General features: G+C 38.6%; 2 protein-coding genes across 2 annotated transcripts in view; both read left to right on the forward strand.

The window, feature by feature from the left end:
* Nucleotides 1-23,743, forward strand: part of LOC127356967 (titin-like) — a 125,511-nt gene that overhangs the window by 50,083 nt on the left and 51,685 nt on the right. Inside the window, exon 20 of the mRNA XM_051389069.1 lies at nt 20,540-20,818. Coding sequence (XP_051245029.1) covers nt 20,540-20,818 — 279 coding nt within the window. The remainder of the gene's footprint in view (nt 1-20,539; nt 20,819-23,743) is intronic.
* Nucleotides 30-12,164, forward strand: LOC127357033 (deleted in malignant brain tumors 1 protein-like). The gene is made up of 7 exons (XM_051389198.1): nt 30-184; nt 3,293-3,423; nt 8,771-8,806; nt 9,177-9,491; nt 10,647-10,961; nt 11,843-11,885; nt 12,083-12,164. The coding sequence occupies exons 2-7, from the start codon at nt 3,390-3,392 to the stop codon at nt 12,138-12,140; spliced, it is 801 nt and encodes a 266-aa protein (XP_051245158.1). The 5' UTR covers nt 30-184; nt 3,293-3,389; the 3' UTR covers nt 12,141-12,164.

Below are 23,743 nucleotides of genomic sequence, written 5' to 3' on the forward strand. Positions count from 1 at the left end.
GGACACTGCTGTGGAACGGATGGAGACAGGCAGGACGTCCTGCTGCACTCCACCCAGTGGAACTGAATCCCAGAGAGTCCAGCAATAGCAGAGAGAGCCAGAATATGTTTACATCTTACTCTGTGAATTAAGGATTTGGTTGGTGATTGTTGGAACAGTGGAAAGTCTAACAAAGACGGTTTTGGTGAGTTTTATTTTCTGTTGAGCTTAAATAAAGTGGTTTATATATGTCGGAGTATTAGGGCCAGGCATAAGAGAAAAAAAAATGTATTATTATAATAATAATTATTATAATTATTATTATTATTATTTTCATTATTATTTTCATTATTATTACTGTTAAAGTTTAAATACACTGTTGATAATAAAGTAATTTAAACTATCACAGCAAAATGATCTGTCTGGCCATTCCCTGTGCATCTGTCAGAGCGCAGTCAATGAATCAGCAGCACCTACAGTTAGCACGTTTTACTCTCATTTGCGGTCAGGCTTCTCTGTCCTCTCTTAAGAGCAGGACTCAGCTCCACACACACACATAGGGTGCATCTCAAGTCTCTCACACACACAGAGAGACGTAGAGAAGCGATATTTCCACCTGCTTTGTCTGCAGTTGATGTCATGAATAATAATTACTTAACTGACATGTTAGATTTGTTTCCAGTATTATTGAGCTTGTATACTGACCTAGTATCTATCATTTTGTCTTCCTGTTAAATAAAATGTGACACATCCTTACCTAAGCATGAACTAAATTGATTTGAACCAGTCATATCATGCCATTCACCTGTCAATCAATCTCCAACTTCAGTTTCTGGGGGGCCGGGCCTCACTGATTGCTGTACAAAAACACAACTTTATCACATCATATTTTACAGAGAGAATTTTGTCTGTTTTTCCTCTGATGTCCTTTAGGTCAGAAAAAAAATATTTAAAAACAAAAAGGTGTGAGAAGGAGATGCAACCTTTTAATATATATATATTTAGTATTCGATATAGCCGAATACTATATCATAAGTAGTAGTATAAATAATATTGTTGCAGTTAGTATAAATCTTCCTTTTAAGATGATCTAGATTTTTTTTATACATTTTTTGTTTGGTACAAAGGTGCCAGATTACCAAAGAGAGCTCCTAAAGACAGCTGTATAGGATTTCATCTTCCCTTCGTTTTGTACCTCAGGACACAAGTGAACTTATTCATGCTTGTATTTCAGTACATTACTTACATTTCTTTTGGAAAGTGTTAAAATTTACTGAAAGCCTATTTTTTTAGGATAGTAATAAAGTATATACAGTCCACAAATAGCTGCTCTTGTAATTGTAGTATAATATTCAATAGGTTTACACTGGCAAAGAAGTGTTATGTTACAATACATCTTACACATAAACCCATGTTAATAAAAACACTAAAAGCTTACTTCAGAAGTACAGGGGTCAGGGTTTTGTTGTTTTATTTTGTAATACTCACTCCTCCACTCGTGGCAGTAACTTTGACTTTGAAAAAATGGATTGATTTACAGGGGAATGGCATGATTATTGGTTGAAATCGGTTCACGCTTGCGGAAGCATGCGTCACATTTTGTTTTACAGGAAGGGAAAATTATTGGATTTTGATACAAATAGGGAAAAGTCCATTCAGAAACTAACACATTCATACACATTCACAAGCAATTCAGGGTTCAGTATCTTGCTCAAGGATACTTCGACATGTGGCGGGAGGAGCCGGGGATCAACCAACAAACCAACAACCTTCCAATTAGTGGACGACCCGCTCTTCCTCTGAGCCACAGCCTCCCAAGAGAATAAAGAATTCAAATAATATTTTTCATTTCACCTGGACTTTAATGAAGTTTTTTGATGTTATAATTCAACACTGTAATAATCTTGAAGCTAAGAGTCAGTTGTCCCCCATTTAACCTGTTAAGCCCTAGCCATATTTTCAGAATAAATGCCTAAAAAGACATACCCAAAGTAAATGAAGAATTGCTTCACAGTTATAGGGTTCATATGCATTTCACATTTTGACGATAAAATGCTTAATTTTGCTGCTTCTTTGCTACAGGGCTGACATGAGCTGGTTAGGTCGGATTATGTTTTGCTTGGTATCAGCAGAAAGATGAGCTTCTCTAGTTTAATTTGACACCTAACATGACTGAGTCGAGCGAGCGGATATATGTGTACTGCTGCGTTTCATTTCGACTGTCCCATATATTCACAGAGCTGTTATATTTTTAGTTAATTGTTTAAATTATTGCCAAACAAACTGTGTTTGAGAAAAATACACTTGGACTGTTGTTTTGGTAGAGTTGAAGCCTTGTCTTTTGGAAACATTTGAAAAAAAAAAAAAACAGCGTTTTATTAACTTTTTACAGGCAGTAAAGCATTGTAGCGCTTGGTATAGGGTCCGGCAGGTCTAATAGGTTAAGCAGTTTAAAGTAATAATATAGTGGGTGCTTGATTTCAGACAGTGGTAGGCTTCTACAGTGTATTTCCATCTAAAATGGCAACTTTTTCTGGCAGATTTTAGCAGCAAGTTAATAAGGCTATTATAAGCTCCTGAGCTGGTAAAAAAAAAAAAAAAAAATATTTACTTTACCAGAAGGTTTACAAGAATCTAGTAAAAGGCATCTTCAATATTCACTTGAAGGCAACGTATCATAAAAGTCTACTGTTTTGGGTCACATTGGCCATGGTTGGTGGAGCGAAAAAACTTCTCTCCAAACAGAGCTGTTAATAATATCTTAAACCAAGTATGGCTCTTTTCAGCCCCGCTTCACACCGCTTCAACATGTGGAGAAATCCAAAGCTTAATGGTCCTGTATGCCAAGTTATGGTTGCTAAAGCTATGATTGGACAATTTCCACTTTTGTCCAAACCACTTTAAATGGCTCTTTATCAAGAACTCAGCTCACTCTTCACTGTGACACTTATGGCTGTATTCATACAATCAACTTCTTCTCTGCTCATGTTTTTAACCAGTTTTTTTCATGTTCAAGTCCATAGTTCCCAGTAGATGGCTGGTGAAAAAAAAAAAGAAGAAAAATCAGAATATTCTTGATGAATAGATTTATTTGAGTGGTAATCTTCCTTCTGGCCCAGTTATTGAAAGTGAGAGGATTTAACATTTGAGCAGGGCCTAGTATTGTTTTCAATCAAACATGTTATTTTTTTAATCAGTTTTACCATGCAGCTGCTTGAGAGCTGCAACTAGTGACTCCGCTTTTAAAAAGACCAATAGCCTACAAATTCCTCTTTCTCTGCTTTTTATGGTGAATCCACATTGTGTGAGAAAGCTCCTTCCACTGCGAATGCAAAAAGAGAAGCCGCAAACCAGACTGCAGCCCTACCTCTCTGTATCCATACAAACACTGTGTGTCACCTGCATTGACCATGATGTCCAGACTTCTACCTAGCCTGCTTTTCGGTGAGTAACCCAGATTCTCAAGCATTTGTTGTATTATTGTTTATTTAATAAATCAAGATAATAAGAGTGTAACAGAGTCAATCTATCTCAGCTGAGAGGTCAGAGCTCAGAGTGTATGTTGCAGGTCTGACCCAGAGGTGCAGAAACAGTCCTTTTGTAATTTCGAGAATACATGTTCATAATCATCTCAGCCTTAAGCTCAGGAAGAGAGAAAGATAATCACAGCTGTACAGGTGTACGGAGAAGAAAAAATATATTGGTTCATAATAAAGTGCACAACACATGATTATGGGAAAATGTTACAATCCCCCCATTATATAATCACTTAAGTATATACAAAATGGATCATTACATCAGTGAATGCACCCATTGTACTGTTTGAGGAAACACTTCATTAATTAAACTAGCGTTAGCTGTTTTTGTAGAGCAGACATTTGAAGTGAAGGCACTAACTGGGGGAACATAATACTAAAAGTGGAGCTATCTGCGGACATTGTCAGGTCTGTGAGGCTGTAAAACATCATAATGCAAGTCATACAGTTCCTGTGGAGCTAGTTCACACCAATCATAATGGGTATCAGTCATATCTAAACTTGAGATGTTTAATCAAAAATTCTGTAGTTTTTCAAACCAAAGTGAAACATCAGGAGGTTTAACACAAAACATCAATTTATTTGGGAGAATTATGGTTCATGGCTGTAACTGACAATTTCCATTACAGATTAATCTATTGATCATTTTCTCGAATCAATTAGTTGGTTGGCCCACAGATTGTAAGAAAATGGTGAAAAATGTTCACTGATGTTTCCCAAATTCTCAAATGTCGTGTTTGGTCCCAAAGATACAGAGATTACTGTCAAAGAGGACTACAGAAACCAGAAAATATTAAATAAATAAATAAATTAGAGATTTTTTAAAACAGTTAATCAAAATGCATACAAATATAATAGTTGACAACTAATCTATTTGACTAATCAAGTTGTTGCAGCACAATTGTAGTCCAACAATACAACAGGCTTGAAGGATTGCAAACATACACCTCACATTGCTATAAGGATGTGAAATAGATGACATCTCAACAGTAGAGATACACAATGACCAACCAACAATCACATGGACTCACATTCTGTTTCCACTTAAAAACATAACATCCACAAACATATTATTTGTACCTACTAAGAACTTCTACTTTATAGTAAGACCAGAAACACACAGGAGGCAGGAGTGCCTGCTTCCTTTCTGTGCCCATGTTAACCAATTGGTTTGATCAGACAGAGCACACTGCGGAGCTCGGCTTACAAAACACTCTGATAATCTATTATAAACAATATGAAAGGATATAATTAAGTGATCTGATTGTGACACACGCGTCCCATGTTTACCAAACATTTTATTTCCCCCGCCCTTCTCCCCACTCTCCTCCTTGACCTTTGATTCCCAGTTTCCCCCCCACATGATGAAATATAAAATGCCAATCCACTGTATTTATTAGAAACAATATCACTGCTCCACTATAATTGCAAACGTATTCCACTGTAAGTTGTGTCTAAGTTTAAGTTTCTGGCTAAGTTTCTGGCCTCCTTTTTATCATCATGTCTCTTCTTGATCTCAGATAACACCTTAAGGGTGCCACATTGAAATCTGGAAAACAATAAAGGGATATTACTAAAGGAAACTTTACTCAAAGCTATTTTTTAGAAAAGTTTGACTGTTAACATACCACGGGCAAGCTCAGCACTGCTCCCTCACCACATCAAGGAAGGTGGGAGCAAATAAAGGATATCACAGCTCTGAAATTCAACATGTTTACAGGAGCAATCCATTACTTGCTTTTGAGAACTAGAGATCTACAAATAAATAAGCTATTCAGAACGATAATTAATGTTATCTAATAAAAATAATAAATGTTTCTGAAACAAAAATACTGATACCCAATACACAGTTAAGTAGCTGAGTTTGATCATCATATGAGTAAAGCACTTTAGTCAGACAGTAGGGAGCATCAATAGTCACTGAACATCTTTCAGGACCTGAAATATTGCAACATGGTAATGTTATACAATTCCTTACCATGACTTCCATGCACTCAACCTAATAAAAAAACAAAAAAACATTTGATAGTCTAAATAAACATGCAAAGTAAACTTTCAAATTCACTACAAATAAGTGGATGGTTTGAAATAGAAGGTGAGCGTTGTGTGAGTTCTCTCTGGTCTGTTTCTCCTCTCCGCCACTTACTTTCTCTCTCCAAAGCACATTGTGCGACAGCAATAATCATCCGTGCAAAACACAGTGCGTTATATAGACTAAACAAAGTTATTTTTATTTTTAGTAATCTAATTACTCTAGTAACTCGAGGAATCGTTCAGCCCTAATACAATTGGACAGACACTATAAAACGTAACCTATTAGTCAAATATAAGAAAACTTAATTGTAAGACTTGAGCACAGTGTGAGTTTGTAACGTTATATCAAGCCTACAGGCGCTTTATTTCAGTACGTGTAACGCTAACGTTATACTGGAAAATGCAGCAGCAGGAAGATGATGGGTTAGCAGTACCTTCAATAGCTCTGAAACGACAGACAGAGATCGGTTACCTTCCTGTAAAATACGCCTGATATCTCAAAGTAACGTTAAAGTAAACACAGACATATAAAACAGAGCTTTCTCTGTAGTCACCATGGCAGGGCAGTCCGTTGTTGAACTGCCGGTAAACAGCATTGCCTGCAGAGAGCAACGGAACTAAACGTCCATAGACTGAATATAAAGTTATAGTTAAAAAATACCAAAAATAGAAGATGTATTACAAATATAAAATACAATCACACTCAATATGATAATTCTACAAAAAAATATAAAAGTGAATAAATATTATCCTCAAAATTATTGATAATTATTGAATTATTCTGTCTTAGACGTTAAGTGGCATGCACATTGCAGTATAAAGTATTTTAATCTTTAACGTTTGGGTTTTACGGCATCTGGTGTCACCTTTTGGATGTTAACGATATTTTAATCCTAATTCACTTAATTTTTTATGATTAAAACATTAATATTTTGTGCAGATAAGAGACACAATTACATGTTCTTCATTAGAAAACAATATTTTAACTTAACAAATACATATATTTTAAATAAAGTGAAAATAAATGTATATAAAGTGCACAACCTGCACCACAGGTCAGTTCATCAACATAAATTTGTTGACCCTCAGCTGCACTCACAAGCCGTCTCCACACTGTGTAACCCACACCCACCTCCACATTATCTTTTTTGCGTTTAATAAACATGTTTCCCATTCATCTTTACTTATTGTGGTCCCAAAATCTAATTCCCAGGAACATCTACTGGTGTTGGTATCCATCTTCCCTCCTTTCACAATTTCCAAAATAACTCAATGTCTAAGGTACAGGACCAGTCATTTTTCCGGAGAGCAAATCTCCAAGTATCTAAAGAATTGGGCTTGCTCTAATCCATATTCTGTCCTCAACTGAGAGAATGATTTCATTGCCAAACAATACCTTTATTTTAATCATGTTATTATAATTATTATTATTATTATATTAGTTATGCCATATATCATTTGAGAAGAGTAGGCCTCTTTAATTTATAGAAAGCTGCAGTTTAACTAATTTGGATCTTTGTTATCCCATATGAACTTACATACATACACATTTCTAAAAGGTTTATTGGGAGATCTGTTGGCAACATCTGAATGGGATGCAATATCCTCGGTAATACATTAATTTTAATCAATGCAATCCTTCCCATCATAGCAAGACGAAGCACAGGCCATCTTTGCAAGTAATTTTTGATCTTTGCTATAATTGGGACTATATTACATTTTGTTAATTGCTTCAGCTCATGTGGGATGAACAGTTTCCTGGTGTTTTAGCACTGATTGAATTGCCTGTATGCTTATTACCATTGTAGGCTAAATGTTTTAGCCATACAATGGTGTCAGAGTTGCATGCTTCTTGTGATGGGCTACAGATCATATTGGAGAAATGAGTGGCATCAGGCGAATTAATGATAAAGTAGTGTGAAACTTGCACGCAGATGCATTTACTGCTTGTAGGTCTTGACTGGTCGTTGTTGACCTTCGTCACAGATTTTTGTCACAGAGAAAATGGGCATGTTGACAGGAGAATCATCACAGAAAACAATGACTCCAGCCTGTAACAATGAATCCAAGACAGGTTTAATACCTTTGAGTGCTTCTTGTGGTTATTGCTATAGGAGCGGAATTCAGATTTCTGCAAACCACCAAAGGTGTGGCACACTTTATCAGGCCAACGTCATATTTATGACAAAGGCATAATTCAGATGACTTTTGAGGTATGTGTACTGTGTGTATGTGCAGATGTGGTAAGTTGTGACGCTATAGAAGAGAAAGAAAATAAGTATCCATCATTGTGTCAGGGCAGTATTTCACATGTGTGTTCACAGGCAGCCTGGTTAGTTTTAACCCATCTGGATGTGAAGTCAAGACAATGCCAAAGTGACACGTTAGATCTCTTTTCATTAAATTGATGGAATGGTGCTCTGATAGAAGAAATTAGTGGTTTGTCATGGTCTCCTCAAGTGTGCATGATAAGCGAGTAGTGTATGGCTCTAGAACTGGAAGGCCACCAGCACCTACTGTTCTGCAATGTCTCCCACTCCTTTTCGGAGGTTGAGGTAGTGCTGATGCTTTTAGGAGTGATATTGTAGCCCCTGAGCCCACTAAAAAGTACAACATAGTGACCTGCTATATTTAAAACTAGGAACAAGTTCCTAAACCCCTCATGGCCATCATTATACAAGGCAAGCATCGGCTGTGCAGGTTTAGTGGGATTAACTTCAGCTTCAACGTGTTTTATAGCAAACATTACTTTATCATAATCAGTTTGAGGTGCCTACTCACCCAGTGTAAGTTCTTTCCCTCAGTTCCAGGATCGAAGCTGTGATCAGGGCCCCATATGAGGACAGCTTCTCACCCATAGGGAGGAATCCTTCTATGTAAGCCGGCTTCTGTTCTCCAACGGAGTCCAGATCACTAGTCCGATCCATCCTTATCGCCAAGTTTGTGGTGGAAGTTGTGTTTTTTCCTCACAGAGAAATGAACAAATAAATGATAATACAACAAACAGTTGTCTTTTGTCTCTTTAATACAGCAGGCTAATAAAAGAGTAACAGAGTCAAAGGGGCCCAGGGGCCCAGGGGACTGAAGATAGAAAACATAATATAACAAAGTTGTACTATGAGAATGTGCCTCATGCATCATTGATATATACATGTAAAAAAGGACAATGTGTGCTTCAACACATTTCTGCTTATGTAATGAGTCTTTTTTCTCTCCTACAGTCTTTCTTCTCTTGACCTCACCCTCACATACTGCAGGTCAGTCCATTCTCCTCTGCAATCCTTGCAATTTCTTTAGTTTTCCATGTATGTTATGTGCAAAGTATAAAAATATTCCATTGCTTCCATGCCTGATAGGTGTGCAGATCAGATTACCTGGGTCTGGGTCTACTCAGTGCAAAGACAAGACCTTTTGTCTTCACCAAGTAACAATCCTAAGAAACTGGCATCTAAATTGTCAATTAAAAGTTCTCCCTAACATATTTCACTATTTTATATTCTCCAAAAACTCCTAAATACAATAAAAACAGTTAGCTGGCTGGCTAAATTCACCCTGCATGGGTTAACATTGCTGTAGTGCTCATTATGTTCATAGACACACGTCTACCTCTGTGTACCTCTCCAATAGGTGTGCAGATCAGATTAGCTGGGTCTGGGTCTACTCGATGCTCTGGAAGAGTTGAAGTCTATTACAACGATACCTGGGGAACAGTCTGTGATGATGACTGGGACTTCAATAATGCTAAGGTGGTGTGCAGACAGTTGGGCTGTGATACGGCACCAAGTGCCCCTCAGTCAGCACACTTTGGTGAAGGAACCGGACCAATCTGGCTTGATAATGTGGACTGTTCAGGAAGTGAAAGGTCTCTAAGTGAGTGTCAGCATGGAGGATTTGGAAGACATGACTGTGGACACAATGAGGACGCTGGTGTGGTCTGTTCAGGTGAGATTTGTGAGAGTGACATTTATTTTATAAGATTTTGCTGATTAAGCTAGCCATAGAGGCTTAAAGAGAAGGGGGCCTGATAATGGCAGTAAGTATATGGCAACTAATTCACCTGAAAATTGTTTAGTAATATGCACCCCTATAGCATGGAACCCCTTCGGGACAAGAAGGGGCAGAGAAAATATATAGGTGGGAAAAAAATGTAAAGTTAAAACTCAATGGTCAAAAAACTACCTGGTCATTGCATCACAAGTTTGGGAAACTGTCCAACCTAAGCAATGAAGGGGTTCATGGAGTTTTATTTAGATTTTTGGCTCAGAATATAAAGAAATTAAGAAACCGGAAAAGATACTCAAACTTGGCAGACCTAGCTAGTAGGGGTGAGCAATTAAACCATTGTCTGTTTATTGGAGGCTGAGCCCACTGATTATTGTACAAAACACACAGGTCTTATAAATCTATTCACAGATTATTAACAGAAAACATACGCAAGCATAGCAGACCTAGCTTAATTTAATTTGTGACCAACTGCAGTATTCCAAACAACTTCAGTTACCAATAAATGTGTGCCAAATGGAGAAATCAACTAGTGAGGTCCGCCAAACTTGAGTATGTTTTCCGTCGAGAATATCCCCTTGCTTGAAATAGCCTATTCAGCTGTCTTTCACTTATTTGAAAATCATGCCTAGAACTGACCACTAACGTAATGTCTCATATTTGAGGCCAAGATCAAACTCTATGAACCTCTGCAAAGCTTTGGTTTGCTCTTTCCCAAACAGCAAAACACGTGACCTGGAAATGTTTTGACCCCAGGGTTTTGCCTGGGAATACTGTTTTACACTGGGGATATGCAAAATATTTGTGAACTAGTACAAATTAGTTTTTTTGTTTTTTACCCATGTCCTTAGTTGATTCTGAATCGCAAACAGAGCCAGTGAAGGGAGGCCAGAAGTAAACGCTATTTCAAGAACACGTTGAAGCATTTTCTTAACTCCAGGAGATAGAGAAATGCACTTGCCTAAATAAAGACAATAGCAGTAGTCTGAATGAGAGATCTAAGCATGTAAATAGTTTCAGTCTGTTGCATTCACGTAACTATAGTGCTCATTATGTTCATCGCCACATGTCTACCTCTGTCTACCTCTCCATTAGGTCTGCAGATCAGATTAGCTGGGTCTGGGTCGACTCAGTGCTCTGGAAGAGTTGAAATCTATTACAATGATACCTGGGGAACAGTCTGTGGTGACAGCTGGGACTTAAATGATGCTGACGTGGTTTGCAGAGAGTTGGGCTGTAATACAACACAGGATGCCCCTCAGTCAGCCCACTTTGGTCAAGGAAGTGGACAAATCTGGCTTCATAATGTGGGCTGTTCAGGAGGTGAAAGGTCTATAAGTGAGTGTCTGAATGGAGGATTTGGGACACACAACTGTGGAAACAGTCAGGACGCTACTGTGGACTGTTTAGGTAAGAAGACAGTATTTTTGGATAAGGTTTTGCTGATTCAGCTAGCCTTGGATGCTTAAAGTTGAGGGGCCCTGACACTGGCAGTTAGTATATGGTCATTAGGTAAACTCAAATTGTTTGGATATATGCATCACTAAAGTCCAAAGACCCTTGGAGGACATAGGGCAGAAAAAACTTGAAACAAAATATGAGTGGAGGTAAAAAAATACAAAAATAAATAAACAGAGAAACTGTTGCATCTCCCAAGATAAATATTTTGAGTGGAACACAGTACTTCCAGTAAAAACCCAATGGTCAAAAAGTTTTCAGGTCATTGCATTACACATCGTTTAAAAAACAATAAACCCAGAGCAATTGAGAGGTTCATGCTATCACACCATTGTCTTTCTCTATATGTCTCTTTCTTGGGACTGAGCCTCACTGATTACTGTACAAAAACACACAGGTCTTACATTATTAATTATTCACAGATTATTAATTGAAAAGATACTCTAGCCTAGCGTACCTAGTTAATTTAATTCGCGACCAACTGCAGTATTCCGGACAACTTCAGTCCAAATGGAAGTCCCTAGTGAGGTCTGCCAAACTTGAGTATTTTTTCAATCAAGAATCTTATTCGCTGAGCACTGATGTAATGTCTCCATATTTGAGGCCAAGGTCAAAACTCTGTGAACCTCTGCATAGCTTTGGTTTTCTCTTTCCCAAACAGCAACACGTGTGAAGAAATTACCTGGAAATGTTTCAACCTCTGGTTTTACCTGGAAATACTTTTTTTTTTACATTGGGGGAATGCAAAAGTTTTGCAGGGTTACACTTGGGATATGCAAAATATTTGTGAGCTAGTACAAATTTGTTTTTGTTTTTTCCACTCATGTCCTTAGTTGATTCTGAAGCTCAAACCGAACCAGTGAAGGGAGGCCAGAGGTAATCTCTATTTCAATAACTAGTTGAAGCATTTTGTTAACTCCATTAAATGGAGGAATGCACTTAGTCTAAATGAGAGGAGATAAAGGCATAGAAATAGTTTCAACCTGTTGGGTTAACATGTTGTTAAGCACACTAGCTGTAGTACTCATTATGTTCATTGTCACATGTTCATAGACCTTTGTCTACCTCTCCAGTAGGTGCACAAATCAGATTAACTGGGTCTGGGTCTACTCAGTGCTCTGGAAGAGTTGAAATCTATTACAATGATACCTGGGGAACAGTGTGTGATGACAGCTGGGACTTAAATGATGCTAAAGTGGTCTGCAGAGAGTTGCGCTGTGGTATGGCACTGGGTGCCCCTAAGTCTGCCCACTTTGGTCAAGGATCCGGACCAATCTGGCTTGATGATGTGGACTGTTCAGCAAGTGAGAGGTTTCTAAGTGACTGTCAACACAGAGGATTTGGGACACACAACTGTAGACACAGTCAGGACGCTGGTGTGGTCTGTTCAGGTGAGAGGACATTTTTTATCACTCATCTTTAAATGCAGTAATTATGTTAAAATCCACCAGTTTCCTGCATGCAAAACACCTGACTTGGGGATAAAATGTAAGTTCAATAAGAGAAATGAGGACTCATTTAAAGACTTGATGGAGAAGGTTTTATGGGAGGACGTGCACAGCCAATCTTGATGCTGAATTAGCTTATCTCCCATTCATGAATGTATTGACATCCCTTTCTGACAAATGCTTTCTGCTTGTTCAAATTAACAGGAAATGTAGCCAAAAAGCTAAAAACCATGGATTACTTATTTAGTCTATTTAGTATTAAATTTTCTAAAAATTATCATTTCACAAAATTACTGCAGAAAGAAAGAACTGCAAAAAAAATAATAAAAATAAATACGGAGAATGAGCCGACTAGTTTAAAGTTTATGGTCTCAATTGTTAGTTTCACACCTTCTACAATACATGATGTCCATTTTGTAAATGATAGTCCAATTTAGAGTAAAATAGACAATAAAGCCACGTATGCTTTTGAGCAGGGCTACCTCTTCAGTCAGTCCAGTTCAGCGCACAAAACTCAGATCAAACCATCAAACTGGCCAGTGCTGATCCAATTCGAAGCAGTATTCTGTTACTGCGTTGACTAATTCTTGTAAACTGTTTCAGAAACATATTCTTGCATACTGTTTAGCTTTTATACAAGATTGTGTGTGACCAGGCAAACCACCATTGTTTTCAGCTAAGGACGAGTCAAAACTGGGCAGCCAATGAGTGTAGATCAACTTGCAGTCCGTCACGTCCGATGGCTCACAATGGCACTGTCTAACCAATTGGTGACATCAAGATAGGTTCACACTTGGTAAATTAGCAGGCTAAATTCACAATTTCCCTTTCAGTCCATTTCTGGTTTAAGCCCCAACCATTCTGAGTACAAATACAAATACAGATAATTTAGTTGGTTTAGCAGATACAGATAATGGTGTACTCACTCATCCCTAATGTCACTCTAACATTGTGATATATTTTCAGTGAGTCTCCCCAAGCCCAGCATCTCCATGAATCCTGCTGGTGAGGTTACCTGGGGTCAGGACATTGGCATTACTTGTTCAATCCCAATTCAGCATTCAGTTGGAACTTTTATCCTGCAGAAGACCTCAGGCTCTTTCAGAAAGACCAAAACATCAAATACCAACGCTGCTACCTTCAGAATCACCAAAATCAAGTTTGGTAATGAGGGAGCGTACCAGTGTCAGTATCAGACACAGGTTTCAACTCAAGTCTTCAGCTCCCCCTTAAGTGACTCTGTCAGACTCTCTGTTACTGGTAAGTACGGGGGCAAGGAAAAACTGCCTTCTAAGAAGCAGAAATCTAGGACAGACCCTTCGGCTCTAGGTGGGTGGTCGTCTGCCTCGACCACCAGGGTGCTCAGGTGGTCAGAGTGTTATGGCTGATCAGTGTATATTTAGCGAGTACTCAACTGAAAGTATCCAGTACAGATAATGTACTTTTTACAAGTAAGAGTATCATCATACAATTGTGTAAATATCCATACTCATGAATATAGCAACTTTAAAAAAAATTATCTATTCTGTAAATATTTTTCTTCTACTCTTGACCAAAAATACACAGAGGCTGTTCTGTAAATAGTTCTCGAATAGGTATAGCAGCTTATGATCAACCCATATGAATTTCAGGCTTACATTAACAACTTCTGGCTATTCCCACCAGCTTTCTATTGAAGCACCACCCACATTCGGTTCAAGCACCAGCCATACCGAGTATAAATACAAACACAGATAAGTTGATAAGATAAGATTCAGTTGGTTGAACCGACACAAACAATCGGGTACTTGCTCATCTCTAATTTTGCTCTAACATTATGATATTTTTTCAGTTCGCCTCCCGAAGCCCAGTATCTCCGTAAATCCTGTTGTTGAGGTTACTTTGGGCCCGAATGTTGGCATCACTTGTTCAATCTCAACTCAGCAGTCAGGTGGAACATTCATCCTGCTGAAGACCTCAGGCTCATTCCGAAAGACCCAAACATCTAGTACCAACTCTGCTACCTTCAGCATCTTCAAAGTCAAGTTTGATAATGAGGGATTGTACCAGTGTCAGTATCAGACACAGGTTTCATGTCGAGACTTCATCTCCCCCTTAAGTGATCCTGTCAGGCTCTCTATTAATGGTAAGGAAAAGCAAAAAGTCCCAATCTTGATTTTCTTTCATAACTTGTACTAAACTATATAGAAATTACAAGTTAAAATGAAGAGATGCATCTTGGGTCAAAGGCAGTATATATTGAATGAGTTCTCAGCTGAAATGAGTATCTGATACAGATATTGTCCTTTTACCAGTACAAGTATCATCAAAGTAAAATGTGTCAATGTGCACTTGTAAATATAGCAACTTTTATAATACCAAAACTTGTTACTATTTTTCTTACCCAAATTACCAAAAACATTACTCTAAAGCTCAATGCGGAGGCTGTTCTGTAAATTGTTTTGCTATGACCAGAGCAACTTCTGAACAACCCATATCAATCTCAGGCTTAAATGAATAACTTCCGGTTGAAGCACCACCCGTTCCAAGTATGAATACAAATACAGTTTATTCAGTTGGTTTAGTAGGTACAGATTATGGTGTACTCACTAACCCCTAATGTTATATTATGATATTTTTCCAGTGAGCCTCCCAAAGCCCAGCATCTCTATGAATCCTGCTGGTGAGGTTACCTTGGGTCAGGATGTTGGCATCACTTGTTCAATCGCAACTCAGCAGTCAGGTGGAACATTCATCCTGCAGAAGACCTCAGGCTCATTCAAAAAGACCCAAATATCAAGTACCAACTCTGCTACCTTCAGCATCATCAAAGTCAACTTGGATAACAAGGGAGCGTACCGGTGTCAGTATCAGATACAGGTTTCAAGTCAAGTCTTCAGCTCTCCTTTAAGTGACTCTCTCAGACTCTCTGTGTCTGGTAAGGAAAAATAAATGTCCCAATCTTGATATTTTTTTAACTTGTACTAAACTATATAGAAAGTACAAGTTGAAATGAAGAGATGCACCTTGGCTTAAAGGCAGTATATATTGAATGAGTACTCAGCTGAAATTAGTATTTGGTACAGATAATATACTTTTTACCAGTACAAGTATCATCAAACTAAAATGTGTCAGTATCCACAATTGTTTATATAGGAACTTTTATAATACAAAAACTTGTTACTATTTTTCTTACCCAAATCACCAAAAACATTACTCTAAAGCTCAATTCGGAGGCTGTTCTGTAAATAGTTTTCCTATTAACAGAGCAACCTCTGATCAACCCTCATCAATCTCAGGCTTAAATTAACATCTTCTGGTTTAAGCACCACACGTTCCAAGTATGAATACAAATACAGTTTATTCAGTTGGTTTAGCAGGTACAGATTATGGTGTACTAACTCATCCCTAATGTCACATTATGATATTTTTTCAGTGAGCCTCCCAAAGCCCAGCATCTCCATGAATCCTGCTGGTGAAATTACCCTGGGTCAGGATGTTGGCATCACTTGTTCAATCTCAACTCAGCAGTCAGGTGGAACATTCATCCTGCTGAAGACCTTGGTCTCTTTCAGAAAGACCCAAACGTCAAGTACCAACTCTTCTACCTTCAGCATTTTCAAAGTCAACTTTGATAACGAGGGATCGTACCAGTGTCAGTATCAGACACAGGTTTCAACTCAAGTCTTCAGCTCCCCCTTAAGTGACTCTATCAGACTCTCTGTTACTGGTAAGGAAAAATATTTGTCCCAATCTTGATATTTTTTTTCTTAACTTATACTGAACTATATAGAAAATAAAAGTAAAAATTATAGCCGCAAGCAGCGATAAACAGGCCCTTGTATCTGTGGACTTCAGGGTGTGCTGCAGTCAGGTTACACACCCCTACATCATGTGATTACCAAGACATGGAAATTTCATGTAAATCACATAACAATTGCCATACAAGGCTTACTTCTTATTGCCAGCAGGTGGCACTATGACAGTGACTGAATGTTGGCACTTAGATCCGTTCAGGCCAGGGCTCTTACCAAACTTGTGTTGGTTGGGGCCAAATGGAGAAGCTATTCTGAAGTTAGGTTTAGCACTAGGGTTAAGGTTAGGATTTTGTTTTGGTTTAGGGGCAGACAGTAGGAGGCGCTATGACAATGAGCATCTATTGGCATGTAGATGTGTTCATGCATATAAGAAATACATAACAAATACGTAAAGTTTAAGGCTGATTGCAGGATCAATACTGAACTAAGAGTTACGGTTAAGGTTTCCTTTGTCATAGCAAAAAGCAGATTTTTGTTGGCATGCCACAGACACATCAAATGTCAAGATTTTGATAACCATTCATCTTGAACTTCTTTAGAATGTACTCACCAATTTTTAAGTCTTTCTGATAAATTCCCAAGGAGGAGTTCGTTAAAATAGAAGCCCTGAAATTGGCAGAAATTGTGCCAAAATGTTACAATAAATAAAAAATGGCCAACTTCCTGTTGGATTTAGGATATGGAGGATAAGAGACTTTTTTATACATCTTGACATGATACATACAGTAGATCTACTGATTTTCATACATACTGGTAAAACTGGATGCCAGGGCTGTTTTTTTGAAGGTTTATATGGGCCCTGTTGAGCCATTTTGACATACCCACGTGCAAGACCCAGATAAAATGTAAAATGCTGGCATTTGGGAATTGTGTGCCAAGTGTCATCTGTTTTTGAGCATGTTTAGTCTCCCCAAAATGTGATCAAATGTTAAAACAAACTTTTATATTTGCAGCGTTGCTATGGCAACATAAGATTCATAAGATGTCATTGTCAACATCAAAAGTAATTTCTTGCTAAGATATTGTTATGAAGATATGTTCAAGGCGAGACTCTGATCAGACATTTGAAGTTTGGTGCAGATTAGACAAACTATACTGAAGTTATGACAACTTCCTCTTTTATGGTAAAACCTAAACATTTTGTCACCACACCACAAACACGCCTTTTGGTAAAAACTCAAGACTTGATAACTGGATGGTCTTTAGACTGCACTGACCACATTTCACGCTGATCCAATAAATACACTAAGAGGAGAAGTTGAAATACAGCATGTGCAAATCCAAACACTCCAAAGTGTTTAATTCAAAATGGCCCATTTCCTGTTGGGTTTGGGATAATGATATGGCTTTTTTGTACATCTGGACATGATCTATATGTGTACCCAAAGAATTCCAGAATTTTTGCCACGACTGACATGTTTCATGAGATTTGGAGCATGTTGCAGCCTCCAAAGATGCCATTTGGCAATCAAGAATAAATAATAATTAAAGCTGCAAGCAGCGATGAACGGGATCTCGCAACCGGCGCGCGTCGGGGCGTGCTGCGGCACCGTCACGTGCCGTCGTAACAAGCGCGTACCACAACATGAAAATGTCACGTAAATCAGCTCAAATCGCCCTGCAGCACTTACTTCCTGTTGCCACTAGGTGGCGCTCTGACTATTACTGAATATTATCACATAGACGTGTTCAGGGCGGGACTCTTATCAAACATGTGAAGTTTCGTTGCAGTCGGATCATGTACGCAGAAGTTATTACGAATCCCTCTTTTTATGGCGAAGGATCGAAATTGCACGCCAGGGGACGCCACGCCACATCCACGAAGTTTAACGGAATAACGTAAATAGCACAACTTTTAATACTGAATGTGTTTAGATGGCTGTGTCCAAATCTGAAGTCGGCCCGATAAATGCCCTAGGAGGAGTTCGTTCAAATACAACGTGTGCAAATCGCCAAAAATGGCCACAAAATCCAAAATGGCCGACTTCCTGTTGGGTTTGAGGTATGGGTCCTTGAGGCTTTTCTCCTTCTTTTATCATCATACACATGCGTACCAATTTTCGTACATGTCGGCCTTACGTGTCTTGGGGGCTGATTCTGGGGGGCGTGGCTTAGGAGTAGAACATGAAAGTATAAAACGTGATACTTCCTGTTGCCACTAGGTGGTGCTATCACTATGTCTGAATATTGTCATGTAGATGTGTTCAGGGCGGGACTCTTATCAGACAAGTGAAGTTTGGAGCCGTTTGGACAATGTACACTCAAGTTATAGCGAATTTGTGTTTTGTGGTGGTACATCAAAAGTTCCCGCCACGCCACAGACACGCCCCCTCACCACATTCATCACATATCATCAACAATGTGTTTTGCATTTCATAAGTAAATTTCAGCTGGATCTGATCATCCTGCTAGGTGTAGAACATGAAAGTATAAAAAAATCACATCTCACTTTTACTGAATATTATCACATAGACGTGTTCAGGGTGGGACTCTTATCAAACATGAAGTTTCATTGAGATCGGATCAGGTCAAGTTATGACGAATCCCTCTTTCATGGCGAAGGTTTGAAATTGGATGCCACGGGACGCCACGGGCACAATGTTCCACGAAAAAAACTGACTGCACTGACTAATTTTGAAGTAGATCCAATAAAACCTGTAGGAGGAGTTAGTTAAAATAGAAGCCCTGAAATGCCAAAAATGAAATCACAGTTTAACATTCGTTCAAAATGGCCAACTTTGACGGCACGCCACGGACACGCCCTTCAACGTACAGTCACAAATCGCACAACTTGTAATTAGCAACATTATTCAAGAGTACTGTCAAGTTTTGAAGCAGATCTGATAAATTCCCTAGGAGTTTGTTCAAATACAAGACCACGGACTTCAAAATGGCCAACTTTGACGGCACGCCACGGACACACCCTTCAACGTACAGTCAAAAAATGAACAGCGTTTATTCAGCACCATGTTTTGACTGCACTGACCAATTTTGAAGTAGATCCAATAAAACCTGTAGGAGGAGTTAGTTAAAATAGAAGCCCTGAAATGCCAAAAATGACATCACAGTGTGACATTCGTTCAAAATGGCCAACTTTGACGGCACGCCACGGACACGCCCTTCAATGTACAGTGAACAAATGAACAGCGTTCATTCAGCACCATTTTGTGACTGTACTGACCAATTTTGAAGCAGATCCCAGAAATTCCCTAGGACGAGTTTGTTCAAATGCAAGGCAAAAATTCACCGAAAATGACCATGGACTTAAAAATGGCCAACTTTGACGGCACGCCACGGACACGCCCTTTAACGTACAGTTACAAATTGAACAGCGTTCATTCAGCACCATTTTGTGACTGCACTGACCAATTTTGAAGCAGATCCCAGAAATTCCCTAGGAGGAGGAGTTCAAATACAAGCCCAAGAAGTCAAAATGACCACAAAATGGACGCCGTGAGTGAAAATTAAATATCGAAATTGCAGACTTCCTGTGGGTTTTGGGGCATGGGTCCAAGAGGCTTTTCTGCTTCTTTTATCATGATACACATGCGTAGCAATTTTCGTGCATGTGGGCCTTACATGTCTTGGGGGCTGATTTTGGGGGGTGTGGCTTAGACGTTTTGCGGCACCCGTGCACGGGGACAATGTCATATCGGTATTTTTGCTACTTTTGAATTTTGTGCAAATTTTCATGTCATTTTGAGCATGTTGCGGGGGCCAAATATGCGGTCGAAGTCCCAGAAAAATAATAATAATTCCTTGAGGAACAATAGGGTCTTGCACTTTCAGTGCTCGATCCCTAATAATTCCTTCAAATACAATAGAGTCTTCGCACTAGTTGGTGCTCGGACCCTTATAAAGAGATGCACCTTGGCTCTAAGGCAGTATATATTGAATGAGTACTCAGCTAAAATGAGTATCCGGTACAGATAATGTACTTTTTCCGAGTACAAGTATCATCAAAGTAAAATATGTCAGTATCCACACTTATAAATATAGCAACTTTTATTATACAAAAACAAGTTAATATTTGTCTTACCCGAGTGACGGAAAATATCGCTCTGAAGCTCAATTCGGAGGCTGTTTTCTAAATACTTTTCTAATAAGTACAGCAAACTCTGTTCATCCCCTATTAATCTCAGGCTTAAATTAGAAACTTCCGGTACAAGCACCAGCCATTCCAAGTACAGATACAAAGACAGATAATTCAGTTTGTTGAACAGAGACAAATAATTGTGTACTTGCTCATCTTTAATGTTGCTCTAACATTATGATATTTTTTCAGTTCGCCTCCCCAAGCCCAGCATCTCCATGAATCCTGCTGGTGAGGATGTTGGCATTACTTGTTCAATCTCAACTCAGCATTTAGGTGGAACATTCATCCTGCAGAAGACCTCAGCCTCATTCAGAAGGACCCAAACATCATGTAACAACTCTACTACCTTTAGCATCCCTAAAGCCAACTTTGACAATGAGGGAGCGTACCAGTGTCAGTATCAGACACAGATTTCAGGTCGAGACTTCAGCTCCCCTTTAAGTGACTCTGTCAGACTCTCTGTTAATGGTAAGGAAAAAATCTTTAAATTAATATCTTTGACATATTTGAACTATGATGAGGTGTGGAAGGAAGAAAGTTAATGCTGAGATTTTAATCCATCCATCTATCACAGGCAAATGTTAACAAATCAGATCAACAAACCATATAACTTAGTCAAACTCTCGCCCAAGCCAGTCAGCAGAAGAGCAAAAATATCTTTTCCATCAGGAAAAGCCTTCAGTGCCATTTTTTGCTCTTCTTTCCGACTTCTTTGGCAGCTGCCATTGTTGTTTTTGAGAGAGTCAGCCACTTTTTGTTACTTAAACCAAAACTGTGTTTCGCATGTTTATTTACTTACTACCAAGCATGGTATGTATGGTATATCATAACAATCATATTCAGGTAGGAAATACACGTTATTCTATGAAGAATCAGACATGTTTTAAGGAAAAATTGTTTCTCCTAAATTCTCTCCTAGTGCCTTTGTTGCTGTTGGTCTCCTCAGTAGTTGCTGGGATTCTGCTGGGGGTTTTGCTGGTCTTGGTGGTGGTCTTTCTCAGGAGAAGACAACAAGCCAGGCAGCCTGGAGCCATCGTCCTAAGTCTGTTCACCAGTACACACATGACATAAGACTTTATAAACTGTGTTGTTTTACCTTTTTTCAAGACATACGTCCTTCTATGTGGTTGCCTTTCAGAGTGTGCGAGTAACAGTATGTTTTAGAGAACTGATTCTAATATTCATGACACATTCTGTTCCCATACTTGTGTTTCAGTGTCTGTCAGGAACCATTATGAAGACTTGGAGGAGGAGGAGGAAGAGCGTGGTGCAAACTTTGAAGCAGTGCACTTCGAGAAGAGACAGGAGGAAACAAGAAGTATGGATTAAGAGGAGGGTGATGAATATCATGAGTATGAGGGAGAGGAGATCAATGGTCATAATCATGTGGAAAGCAAGGACATCTTTGCTGTTGCTGAGGGCAACAAAGTGGAAGAGATGTATGAAAATAGTGTTGTTGTAAAAGAGGTAGCTCATGGTGAAGAAACCAGCGCCACTAATGACGATTTTGTAAATGTACAGCAGCCCTTTGCTGAAGACACTCTGGATATTCACAGTCCCTGTGAGGATATTTACCAAAACATGTAGCTTTCTACTGCCTCATATTTTTTGTGCATGCTAAAGGACCTCTTGAGGTTGCAATGATTCACAATGTTCGAAAACTCATGAAAAACACCTTTTATTGTCTGCTCTGTTTTTTTCTACTGACTGCTGACACCTCAAGCTTCAATGTATGAATAGATAACATCAAGGGTAAATTATCTATGATTTGTGAGTTTCTCGTTGCTTGTAATCTTCAAAATAAATAAACGTGAAGTTTGGGGTTATCGTCCCGTTTATTATTTCCTCATTGAGGTCATACGGTTGGACAAACCCAGAACACTATTAAAACTGCTTACTGTACATCTATTTCATATGTATTAATAAGAAAACCTACATCTACTTAAGATGGAGACTATATCCAATTATATTTAGATGTATTCAGATGATATTTTACTATATTCGGACAATGCAGTGTGTGACCTGCCACAGGTTATAGATATTTTTTTGATTGATTGATTTTTACTTTTTCAGGATATAAATATAAATATAAAATATTTGCACTTTTACACTTAACTAATGTATTGGATTATGCAAATGCTAACAGAAATACCAACAGTTTCTTTATCTAAATATCTTGGTGTGCACACTTTTGAAGTGGGAAAATGCATTCAGGGATAAGGTTCTGCGAACATAAAAGCAAACTATATTATGGTGTGCTATATCATGTTTAATTTTACAGGCTTACAGTATAATATTTTATGTTCATGTATGTTCATCCTCATGTATTCACATTCTCGTTGTCTCACACTAGTTAGGAGAGTTGTTAATCAGTGTGCCATGAGCTAAGCACATTCCAAAGACCTAGGCTGGGTCCTGAAGAGTAGGGCATCAGATGTGTTATGACTACTGTTTATCAGACATGAGACATCAATAGACACCCATGGGAAAGAGGCATATAATAGAGTGATTTTCTTTGTTCTAGTTAGTTGATTCTCGAGATAACTTGGTTTGCTTGTATCCTAGGTTGATGCAAATAAATCTTGCACGTGGAGTAAAACGGTCAATTGTCTTTGCTTTCTGTGAGTCTGTGTCACCATTCTGGGTACCTTCAGTGGGAGTTTGTGGTCTCTCACTATAGTCAGATAGCTAAAAGTTTATGTCAGATAGACATCGATTGAGGTGCATTAAGACGGAAAGAATAAACCACAACACTTTTTTGTTGCACCATATGTAAAACAACAAGGAGCATTTGGTTTAACCAACTTTGAATTTTTCTCTTCTCTTATGCCACCTTGAGAAGTGCTTCTCCCAAGAAGAAAACACATCATGGCTCCTGATGGAATGCAACATAGTCAACCCTCATAAATAAAAGTTCTTTTCTGTGGTTTTTATCCCAAGCAGAGCCTGGAAAAAACTGACCCTATTATATCTCACTCTGTTCAAATTTGGCAGTGGACTGGAAGTTTGGGAGACTGGGATGCGAAATGACATAAACAAACATACACCGATTTTAAATAGATTACTTTTGTCTGGAACGTAAACCTTTGGTTTCCCCCTCTTAGTCTTAATGCAGCATCCACACTCTATCCCATATCATTAATAATGAGGGTCCAAGGTCATTTGAAGACCTCCACAAAAATTTGCCATCAACTTTTCTTTTATCTACAGTTAAGGTCAGTTATTCAGGCTCATGAAGTTTGTTGGAAAAATGCTTTGCCTATACATCCACAAGATACATGCCTACCGATGGGTGTGACCCAGGTCTGGAATGCCTATTAATTGGTAAAGAGTGGAGGAAAATGTGACCTGCTCATCCCGAAATTATACTTATCAAATGATAAATTTCAAATG

Source organism: Dicentrarchus labrax, unplaced genomic scaffold, assembly GCF_905237075.1.
Source record: "Dicentrarchus labrax unplaced genomic scaffold, dlabrax2021, whole genome shotgun sequence".
NCBI classification, from domain to species: Eukaryota; Metazoa; Chordata; class Actinopteri; family Moronidae; genus Dicentrarchus; species Dicentrarchus labrax.